This window comes from Canis lupus, chromosome 4, assembly GCF_011100685.1.
Source record: "Canis lupus familiaris isolate Mischka breed German Shepherd chromosome 4, alternate assembly UU_Cfam_GSD_1.0, whole genome shotgun sequence".
Lineage (NCBI taxonomy): Eukaryota > Metazoa > Chordata > Mammalia > Carnivora > Canidae > Canis > Canis lupus.
In genome coordinates this window covers 50,422,117-50,434,415 of record NC_049225.1, presented here as the reverse complement: position 1 = coordinate 50,434,415, position 12,299 = coordinate 50,422,117, and the positions used below count along the sequence as shown (strand labels likewise).

Here is a 12,299-nt window from a genome sequence, read left to right as displayed (position 1 = left end):
ATCAATCAGTATTTATAGGATATTTCCTTTTAAGGACCCTAAATCATTTGTTTATTTTCCTTAAATTCAATTTTAGCTCCTGGTGAAGCGCACTTTTTCCTGCAAAAGTAGTCTGAGGACACTGGGCTTTTAATTAGCAAGAGTGACTCAGTGTTAAGTACACCCATGACGCCGTGTAATTAAAAGACTTTCAGATCTTCCATGTTCAGCCTCCAGCAGTGGATCAAAGATTCTCTATAGCTATGAAGACAAGATCATTTGGAACAGCCCCATTGTTCCACCTCAGTGGTTTCTCAACAAGGCCATACTGTCAGATTTTTTGTTTTTGTATACAAGAATAAGGCTGCATAGTCTGCTCATATTTTGGAATTTTCTTCACAAGCCATAGAATTCATTGTAAATCTGGGATCAATGTTAGGGCAACTCCCTAAAGTTTTGTGAAGGTTTTTGTGTATATGGATCATATTTTTTTCTAATTCCATTGATTCTATCAAAGTTTTAAAGGGATTCCTAACTCATCAAAAAGTGGAGAATCCCTGTTTTCAAAGAATATTTGTGGGAGACAAAACTAAAGGATCAAATTCAGGATCAAATTCCTGAAGCTGGGTCCTTTAATTGTGATGACCTGGGGAACTACTCTTTAATAACTTTTTAAACAAGATACATAACTGAACATAGTCTTAGAACATAGAAAAGTCACAGTGTTAAGTAGAGTGTGTTGGGAGTGATATTCTTCCTAATATTAAGAGAAAACCATCTAGCTATCTTGGGCTCAAGTAAATGTCATAATATTGAAGAAAGAATATTTTAAGTGTGAACTCATTTCTATAGTCTCAGGGATTCAAAGGACCTCAAATTTAGGAAAAGTTTCTGATAATTATTTTTTAAAGCTAGAGGCTACATTATATTCTTACTAAGTTATACAACTCTTACTTGAAGTAGTTTGCAGGGAAAGGAAGTGCCTGAGTCCTTAGCAGAAGTATGATTAAAAATGTATGATTACAGTACTAGCTATTCCTGTGCCTGGGGAATTTATTCCAGTAAGAACAACATAAAAAGAAATATTCCTGTGGGTTTATTGTTTTTTCCCTTTAATGAGTATATAGCAAAGTATTACTTTCCTGAGCTTTTTTTGTTAAAATTTTATGCTGACGAAACCAAATTTGACAACCTAAGACCTCAATGCTGGAAGAGTAACAGTGGAGAAAGCAGCAGGATAATCTATCTGAACATCTGGAAGGGCTTTTACCTCCAAAACAGAAGGTAAGACTACATAAAGAAATTCCTAACCCTAAAGGAAATGTGGAATTCTTCTACCTTACTGCCTCTAGAGAATTTCATCATAGTCAGACTTGAGCGAACCATGACTCGGCTCTCCCCAGTATTTGTCAACAGGTTATGAGGAGTTCTGTCTTAATTTCTCTTTCTGTATTCTGTCTCTAACTATTAATTTATTCTTGGTAGATGAGAGACAGAGAACTAACCCTCTCAGCTTTGTTGGGGGTGGTGCCTCCTGGGAAAGAAATGTATGGGTCCCCAGTGAGCAGTGAGCTTGAGGAGGAACTGAAGGTTTTCAGTAGATCTAAATCTCTAGTCATCATCTTTCCCTGGGACTCTAATCATAATATAAGTGAACTTTTTTGACAAAATGTGCTGAAGCCCCTTTGCCCTTACCCCTCTTCCCTGATACAAACCTGTGGAAAAAACAACCTTCTTGGTTATAAGTTTGTAATCCACAATAGAGAACTGTGGAAGTTCAATCTTCGTCACTCCTGTTACTGCATTATCATCCCCACGCCAGTAAAACTCAATGTCATCAGTGGTATATCCATCTGTAAAAAGAAGAACACACACACACATACACACATATATAGGTACACAAAACAACAAACAAAACAGAAACAAATACTTATTTAAAAGATGAACTATGTTAATGATAACAGTCACAGCCAAAGGCTACTATGTTCAGTATCATGTTAGGTACCTGAAGTATATCACCACATTTGGTTTTCCCCACAATCTCATGAGGGCAGTATAATTAGGCCCACAGGAAGCTACAAATGTTTACTGAAATTAATAGCTTGCAAGTAGGAAATAGTATATAGTTCTGACTTGCACCTTGGTTCATCTGATTATGAATCTCATTTTCTCAAATATTGTCATATTATTACATGACCCTGGATGGTACCCTAGGAGAAGACCAAAGCAGAGAAAAATATAGCTGGAGTTATCAATGAAGTATTAAATGCTATCAAACTCCCCCATACAAAATTCTTGAATTATAATATATTTGGTTTCAAGTCAGAAGAGTAGCAATTAGGAAGAAGTGAGTCATTATTTTTTAAATATTCATAGATATGATCTCCAAGTTTGATTTTGCAGCATATCTCAATTCCAAAAAATACCCCCTTCAAATAACCCAGAACAGTAGTAATTCTAATAGTTTTAAGGAGTAAATATAAACATATTGTGTGCACTATAAATGCACAGTACATTTTGGAGACATGTTTCTACTTATTCAACAGTTATTTATTGAGCACCTAGCATGCTCATCACTGCACAGCTGCTGGGATAGAGCTCTGTATAATAAAAATATGCCCACCCTCCAAAATCTCCCCTGCAAAGCAAATTATATTTGTATATCATATACATGTCTTCAAAGAACTTCTGCATCTAGAGAGTTGAATGTTTACAAGTCTAGGAGGTAAGCAGGGCGGATATTACTTCCAAATTTAAAGCAAAAAAAAAAAAAAAAAAGCCAGTTAAAAAAGACTAGTTAAGTTGTTTGCCTTCTGACATGTGGCAAGTTAGTGTAATACAGGACTAAAATATCAGTCCTTTCACTCTTAGTTCTTATAATATTCATTGAATCGCATTTCTTCCAAAGAGAGCAAGTCCATATCCAAAAAAGTGGAAATTGATTATTTTTCAAAGAATTACAGTGCTCTTGGTGCACCTGGGTGGCTCAGCAGGTTAAGTGTTTGCCTTCAGCTAAAGTTATGATCCCAGGGTCCGAGGATGGAGACTGGAGTCAGGCCTCTGCCCCTGCATCCACCCCCCTTCGTGTGTACTCTCTCTCTCTCTCGCTCTCACTCTCACTCGGTACTCTTTCTCCCTCTCTAAAATGAAATGAAATGAAATAAAATTAAATTAAAAAGAATTATACTGTTCTTGATTTGAGAACCTGTATCAAACATAGCACAGCTCAATGTCTTAACTTTGCCAGATATCTGCATTCCTCTTTGCTCATAAGAGCAGCCATCTTTATCTGATGCAGAAATATGTATTTTTGGAAGAGTTCCTGAGAACTTGAACTTTTGGCTCCATATCTATAGGCTTTTAAATAATAGTTAATGATTTTTAAAAAGGCTTGTTTACTTGCAAACAAATCATAAGTTATATTATAATCAAAACTGTGGAGAATTAATAGATTATACACCACCAGAATTTCATTATAATTTGAAGCCATTCTTTTTAAAATTTTTTAAAATTTAAATTCAATTTGCCAACATATGGTATAACACCCAGTGCTCATCACATCATGTGCCCTCCTTAATGCCTGTCACCCAGGTATCCCATCCCCTCACTCATTTCCTCTTCTGCAACCCTTTGTTTCCCAGATTTAGGGGTCTCTCATGGTTTGTCTTCCTCTCTAATCTTTCCCCACTAAGTTTCCTCCCCTTTCCTTATGGTCTCTTTCATTATTTTTTTATATTCCTCATATGAGTGAAACTCTATGGTAATTGTCGTTCTCCGATTGACTTATTTCATTCCGCATAATACCTTCCAGTTCCATCCCCGTCAATATAAATGGTAAGTACTTATCCTTTCTGATGGCTGAGTAATATTCCATTGTGTATATATATATACATACATATATAATCTTCTTTATCCATTCATCTGTCGAAGGACATTGTGGCTCCTTTCACAGTTTGGCTATTGTGGACACTGCTACTATGAACACTGAAGCCATTCATTTTGTTAGAAAATGTCTTTCCTCATATGAAACATTGCTTTAAAAGCAACGTATTCGTAATTTTTTGAAGTATTCATAATTTTAAAGGGAAATCTATGTATAAGATTTGTGGCACAGTAAACAGATTCTTCTCAATTTTCCATCAATCCTACCTCATTAATATACTCTGTCTGTAATCCTAAGAACTGAGGTATCTCTCCCCAAAACAACTGCTATTTTCTATGATGCAACTTCCTTAATACGGCCATGGAAATCTTCACCATTCAGGACTTCATCATAGATATAATCCCATTTCTCATTGGTTGTTTGCACACACCTCTCAGTTATGAAATTGTTTGGTCAATGACAATTTCACCTTTGATATAACAGTTTAAAATAACAAAAGAAAGAGCAATTCGCTCTTAGAATCAAGTTAGATATCAAGAAATGCATTGTAAAATTGGATTTGTGGTAGATAAACATGAAAGTATTTATGAAACAAGAATCTTGTAGTTTTCTAGAAAAAAATCATTGTCAAATGCTGCCATCTTCAAAGAAGAATGAGAGTAAGTCGACTCTTAACGTTTTCAAGAGAGAACTCAATCTAAATTGGTGAAGAATGTGTTTCTAGTCCTCCACCTTCCTTACCTCAGTTTTAACCTTCCTTACCTCAGTTTTTACCTTCCCTTGTTCATGATTACAGACCTTATCACAGAAGCTCCCCATAGGCAGACGCATGGGAATATCTATGGTGTTTCAATACAGTTGTATAGGAGATGCCTAATAATTGCTTAACAGGTAAAAATATCATTACTGAATATAGACTTTTGTCAAAATGCTAGCTATTTGACATGGTGCTTGCTAGATAACACCTGGCAGAGGAAAGTCACTTGGGATATATACATGTGCGGATTTGGGTGATGGTTGCTCATCCAAATGCTTAGCATTGTGGAGGTATTCATAATGTTTATACTTCTGTCTCTTGCTTCTAATAAATATCTTCTGAGTGAATAAAAAAGTCACCCAATAGTAATAGAGCCCTTAAGAAAAATGCAAGGATTCATTATATATTTATCCTGATGTGATAGTTCAGCAAGTTGCTTAACCTTTCTCTGTCTTCCATTGTTTAATCTGTAAATTGTAAGAACAACAACAACAACAACAAAAACAGCTACTACATAGAATTGCTATGCAGGAAAAATGAATTGTTACTTATAAAATGCTTAGAACAGTATCTGATAGATGCTCAAAAAGGTTAGCTAATACTTTCTTTTCAAATAAAAATTATTTGAAAAGAAAAATGAATTCAAAGTTCATATTTAGTTGCATTTCACGTTGCTTCTATTTCATGAACACATGAATGTATTTACACAATGAGAAACTTGGACACAGAACCCTCCAACCTGTTTAGAAGTTGAAAGTGAAACATTTGAAGTTTATTTTGATGTCTAAGATGTTGGAATCTGAAATAATGGAGCAGCACATTTTAATACCTCTTGGTTACTACTGATCTTTAAAATCCCAATCTTCTTGACTTCATTTTGGGTTAACCAAGGATAGAATGTTGCTAATAGATAGCACGTGTATGCTCTTGCATCACTGATTTCTGAAGATGAAAGACCAATACTCCATGACAGTGCCAGAGTGGTCAAGTTCAAAAGCCAGCTCAATATACTGCATAGGGTAAACTGAGAGCAGACCTAGTTTTTCTTCTTCTTCTTCTCCCCCCCACCCCATGATGCTTCTCTCTTCTTCGGAGAGCCACAATAGTGCTGAGGAGGCATGGCAGGAGGGAGGAGGAGGAGTAGGGAGGAGGGGCAGGAGGAGGAGGAGGAGAGGAGGAGGAGGAGGAGGAGATGGGAGGAGGAGGAGGAGGAGGAGCAGCGAGAGCGGAAGAACGATAAATGAGACGGACGCATAGAATCCCACTTCTTCGTTCTTTTCTTCTTCTTCTTCTCTTCTTCTTTTCTTCTTCTCTTCTGTTTCTTTTCTTCTTTCGTCTTCTAACTTCTTCTCCTCTTCCTCTTGTTCTTCATCTTCTCTGAAGGAATATTTAATGGTATCTCAAAGTGATTGAAAAATTAAACACATGCAAATATATATGACCTGACTTCTACAGCTTTCCTAATAATAAAGAGTGAAAAATACTTAGATATCTTTTAAAAGATATCAGGAAAAGATGCAGTGGAGCTTCTCATTAATGTCTTGCAAATTAAATTTATCTTTTGTATTTTATTCATGGGATTCCAGAACCTGAGTCACTAAATTATATTGTATTGTTATCATTAAAAACATAACCCACATAAATTCAGATGGCCTATGAATAAACCAAAATATAAATTCACTGGAATTTCCCTGAAGGAATTAAAATTGTATAAAAATGTTAAAGTTCTGATCAGGATGAATAAATACGTAATTTTTTTAAAAAGATTTTATTCATTTACTCATGAGAGACACAGAGAGAGAGGCAGAGACACAGGCAGAGGGAGAAGCAGGCTCCATGCAGGAAGCCCGACATGGGACTTGATCCTGGAACTCTGGGATCATGCCCTGAGCCAAAGGCAGATGCTCAACTGCTGAGCCACCCAGGCATCCCAATAAATACATAAATTTAAAAATCTATATGAGATATGAATGATAGATATGTTGTTTTATATTTTTTTAAAGATTTTATTTATTTATGCATGAGAGACATAGAGAGAGAGGCAGAGACACAGAGGGAGAAGCAGGCTCCATGCAGGGAGCCCAACATGGGACTCCAATAGGGGATCCCACCCTGGGCTGAAGGCGGCGCTAAACCACTGAGCCACCGGGGCTGCCCTCTTTTAAATATTAATAAAGATATGTAGTATATGAGATCTAAGAAGCAAAAGTGCCATTTTAAAAATATTCATATAATAATTGAACATTCTCACAATTGTGACATTATCCTATTATATAACAGGGCATTTTTTAAAAAGTTATTTTTCTCTCTTTAGTGTCAGTCTACTTATTTATTTTCTTTTCTCCTAAGTAAATATTTTATTTTAGAAGGATTTTACTGTGTAGGGAATATGAACCTATACCAAGATATTAAACAGTAGGGGTTGGTGAGAACATTTAGAAGAAATTAACTGTCAATGCCACCAGTTTTTTCCTAGTGAGAAATTAAAATGACTTACTGTTCTCTTGCTATTTATTTGAACTTTGTTCCCTAATTCGACTGTTAAACATTCTAGGGTAATTATTTATTTGCTGTCTCCCATTGTAGCCAAATAGCAATAGTAACATTGTAGTTGCTCTATAGATTTTATTTATTTATTTATTTATTTATTTATTTATTTATTTATTTATGAGAGAACACATGCCCATGGAAGGCCATACATGGGGCGGGGAGGGGTAGGGAGAGGGACAGAGAGAGAAGCAATCTTAAGGCAGCTTCACTCTGAGTGCAGAGCTGGAGGTAGGTCTCCATCTGAGATCATGATCTTAGCCAAAATGAAGAGTAGGGGGCTTAACTGACTGAGCCTTCTGGGTGCCTCTGTAGTTGCTTTAAACTTAATTTTCAGTCATCATAACCAACTGTTGATGTCTGAGAATTATGGCCAATGTTATTGGGACAATGCACTCTAGTCATGGATGATTTTGATTTTTTAAGAATTATTTTATCTAAATTTTTCTGCCCTTCTATGTATCTATCACAGTACTTTAAAAGCTTTTATGAATTGAACACCTCATTGTAAAAATTATAGCATGCCATTCTCCTATTAGTATTTAAAATTTATGTGGTTGCTATTATCAGTATATTAGCAACTATTCTTAAAACTCAATTTATATTCTGGGGAATACTAATCCTGTGATAAGCTTCATGGAAAAAGATCTACAGTAAAGGTATTTGGGAGTACCTGAATATTTTGGGCAGCCTCTTGTTAGTCACAAACAACACAGTACAGTTTAGGATATCTCTCAATAAAGAAGATATTGGCTTAATATTACCCCTGGAATTTTCCTCACTTATTTGACCAGACACATTGTTTTTTCAGGATATAAAAAAGTATTTACACAGTATAATGGTTCCATAAAATGCTGGAGTTATTCACAGATTTTAGGGTGATTTAGTTATGTTTCCCCTAAACCAAGGTCAGTACTTGAGAAGGCACATAGTCCCTTGGGACCATATCTTGCTCTTTAGTGGATTAAATATATATTTTTCCTTCCAGAAGTTTCCAGAAGAAAAGAAAAAAAAAAAACATTTGTAATAGCAACAGAGATCAAATTGTTTTTTAAGGCAGACAAACATGGCAGGGAAGAAGCATGACCAAACATTCAAGGAAGGGAAACCCTTGTCACATGACTAACTCAGTGACCACAATTAGAAGTCTATCAGTCCACAATCAGAATGGACTCCTCTCCACACAGACTCCTGTATGTTGTGCAAAGGTGCAAGACTGAATACAGTCAATGCTAATTAGTTGTGGGAATTTTTCAAGAGGGAGAAAGAGAAACTCACTTGTCAACTACAATTCTTCAAATTCAGCAATGAAAGTATTCCGAAGACACTCTGAGTGATTGCTCTGACTCCTTAATTGCATCCTATTCTTTACTCTTCTCTTTAGATGGACTGCTAGACACAAATGTTCTGCTGTCAAATCATTTCTTGGCCTTGAAGCTCAAATTAATCAGTGTAGGGTAGGTCAGACTTGATTTCCAAGTGGCATCTTAGTAAGGAACACCATCAAGTCATGGCCTGGTGTTTAACCTACATCAAAGATAATTTATTTTTTTTGTTATTAGCATTTTCAAATTCAAATATTTTTAAGAGGATAGGCAATAGATCATAATCAAGTAAAATGTCAGACTTTGTGCTCTAAAGATAATTTTTAGATTTCATTGCAAAATTCAGTATTTGTTTTCTTTGTATGGAAGCAGGGTGCTCTGTGGCTGTTCCTGCAAATGTAACTCCATGATGTGTTTCTTAAACTTTCTTATGTTTGTAGAGTTCAAGCAATTAAGCTGATGGTTGAGAGAAACCAATAATAATAATAATAATAGCCACAACAACAGTAGTGACTGCCATTTCACAGCCCATAAGGCATATTGGGCACTGCCTTAACTCTTTACATGGTTCTGTCTAGAACCATATAAACTAGACTGAGTTATGGTTACCAGGATTCTTCCCCTCTACTCAACCCTGCTTCTTCCATATGCATGAGTCCTAAGTCCTGAGGTAACATGGAAGAAGCAGAGAACTCTTAGCTAAAAGGACAGGCCAGTGCTTCTCAAATGTAACACAAACAGAAATCACCCGGAAATCTTGTTAAAATGAAATGTGAACTTGGATTAAGTGGGTGGAGCACAGGATTCCTTAGTTCTAATAAACATCCAGGGAGGGTAGATGGTGTTTCCCACATGGACTTACCTCTGCAGAATAAGTAATTAGGAGAACACTGCAGAGCAGATGGCATTTACCTTGCCATGGAAATCAGGCAAGGGATGTCCAGTATCTAGCCTGACCAAGAGATGAGCAATATATCTTCTGAACAAAAGTTTTATAGCTCCAAGGTTAAAATATTTTCTTCTAGCTCTGTCTCCCTTATAAGAGATAAGAGATGTTTCTCATGCTGTCTTTATCCAGAGACCTGGTTCTCTTCAATAAGCTCTGACTTACAGTCACCAATAGCATAGAACAGAGAGATGGAGACAGCTCTTAAGGGTTTCTGCACATTTGTATTCACACCAGTTTTATTTGAATATTTAGGATGAAGAATAGTCCACTCTGGCATCAGATCTTTGTATCATTTGTTTATATTCTTCAATGGACAAGTCAACAGCCTTCAGGTTTCCCTCCGCCCTTCTTCTAATCTGTGCTACACATGCTGCTGTTATACGTCATTTAAAAACAGGTTGATATGTCATTTCTATGCCTTAAAAACCATAACAAAATAGAAAGCAAAAATGTGGAAAGAATTTCTTTATGGCCTTCTCAAATAGGCCCAGACTTAAAAGCAAATTATTCATTTAGACATTCAAAACTTTATCATGGAGCTTCTATATACCTCACAGCCTCATCTTCTGTAACACTTCTTCCTCTTCCAAAGCTCCCATCTTCTACCCATACTCATAATCCTTTGGCCTCCATGCATTGGTTCAAGTTATTTCAGCTAACTGAAATATTTTCCTCACTCATACCAAATTTCTGTACAGGTTCAGAGCCAATCTCAACTTCCAGCTTTCCCAAACTCCTTCTGTCTTTCCTTCCTGTTGTTTTCACAGTATTCTGCTTGAATTTCTACTCATATAGTTGTCACAGCCAGTTCTGCATCAGAGAGTTTGTGGATGTGTTGGTCTCAGCCAACAGGTGTCAGATTGCTGTACTGAACTGTCAACATGCTAACCCTTTAGCTGTGGTTCACCAGATCCCACTCCTGTGAGTGGAGTGATGAGCAGATGCTACTTACTGAATTGCAAGGTAGTAGGACTGCAAACTTGAGCATCATTAGTGACTTGGGACATTGAATTCCCATGCACCGGCCTTAGAGTCACTAAAAGAAAGGCAGTGCCATTGGTACCAGTCCATAAGAGGCAGCTGCTATTTCGAAGCAAAGGCCATTGAGTCAAAAGAAACCTGCTGGTGTTTCAGATTTTTAATACATTTATCATTCTTGGGTGAACAACAGAACAACAAGTTTCTTGGAGTGGCATGACTCTGGTCATGACTTTCTCTGAGCTGACAGATTTTGAAAACCATGCTGCTGCAAGAGCCTCCAGAGGCAGCCAATACCTACGGTGAAAATAGAATAATGCTCCCCAGTGACAAAGGGATTTAGTCACATGGAAGAGTTTCTTAGCTCAACAGTGATAATGGAATACATTTAAATTAACAAGGCCAATTGGATGGCCTAGGAGATGTGCACAGCTGTGTAATAAAATGCCATCATGTGTTATACCAACCCATTTGCTTTCTCATAAGGGGTGGCAGAGAAAGTGAAGGTCTAGCTTACTGATGTTGGGAGTTGTTTGGGCCTCTTCATCATAATTATCCCATTCTCTCACACACCTTCACAGTGTCAAGGGTCAGCTAGAGACTCACACATTGAAGGGTATCAGGCAGGATGATCTTGTAGAGGATTTTTAGTCTGAATGACTGGCTGGTCTGTGAAATGGACTGTTAGCATGTGTCTCTTTTTTTAAGATTATTTATTTATTTATTTATTCATGAAAGATACAGAGAGAGAGGCAGAGACATAGGCAGAGGGAGAAGCAGGCCCCCTGTGGGGAACCTGATGCGGGACTTGATCCCCCAGGACCTCGGGATCACAACCTGAGCCAAAGGCAGATAGATGCTCAACCACTGAGCCACCCAGGCATCCCAGTATGTGTGACTAGTAAGAAAAATTTTCACACTGCTCTTAAACTCCAGATATGAGCCCCCTTTTCTGTGCTTCCATAATATCCTGGATTAGCACTAAATAAGTTTAAATTATCTGGTAAGGAATCTTACCAGATGCAATCTTCTCAATTGTGAGTTCTCATTTAAACAGTGAGCACACATTCTTCAAATTGATATCCATGGCTTGGAGTGGAAAGGTAGTAAATACCAGATATTAGTACATTTGCCAAGATGCACTGGAATTGTGTTTGGTGAGGAGATATGTGAGCAGCAGGAGGGAAGCTTTGGGTACTCATGCATGCTAGCTGTTCTTATAAACATATATGCATAGTTAAAGATGGCTGTTTTGTTTGGGGGAGTCAGAAATAATTCATTGAGGTGATCTACTGCAAGGGATTTTTAAAGTTGCTACTAGCTAACATTTTAAAATCATTTCCTGTGTGAAGCCACCATGTGCTTCACAAGCAGGATCTCATTTAATCCTTTTTATGCAAAAACTGTTATCCTCAGTTTATAGATGAAGAAACTACAATTTAAAGAGGTTAAGTGACTTGCTCAAATGTCAGAAATGGGAATTGAACTAAATCCCTCTCAATACCGGGGTCCAATTCCTCAGTAACTCTATTTACCATCTCTGTTATTCAAAGTCCTATTTTCAAATTATTCTGTAATATCACAGTAATATATCCATAATCATCCTTCTTAATGTATCTATGCCTTTTATGGCAATGCGACTTTGCAGCTCCTCCCAAGAAGAGGTAAAGTATTTCCCTACACCTTGAATCTGAGCTGCTTTTGACACTTGTTTTTTTTTTTTTAATTTTTTTTATTTATTTATGATAGTCACAGAGAGAGAGAGAGAGAGGCAGAGACACAGGCAGAGGGAGAAGCAGGCTCCATGCACCGGGAGCCCGACGTGGGATTCGATCCCGGGTCTCCAGGATCGTGCCCCGGGCCAAAGGCAGGCGCCAAACC

General features: G+C 37.1%; 1 protein-coding gene across 5 annotated transcripts in view; it reads right to left on the bottom strand.

Moving 5' to 3' along the window:
- The window catches only part of GABRB2 (gamma-aminobutyric acid type A receptor subunit beta2), a 243,905-nt gene that overhangs the window by 44,602 nt on the left and 187,004 nt on the right, over positions 1 to 12,299 (bottom strand). For all 5 annotated transcript variants that reach the window (XM_038534843.1, XM_038534842.1, XM_038534844.1 and 2 more), the window contains exon 7: positions 1,695 to 1,832. In XM_038534843.1, coding sequence (XP_038390771.1) covers positions 1,695 to 1,832 — 138 coding nt within the window. The remainder of the gene's footprint in view (positions 1 to 1,694; positions 1,833 to 12,299) is intronic.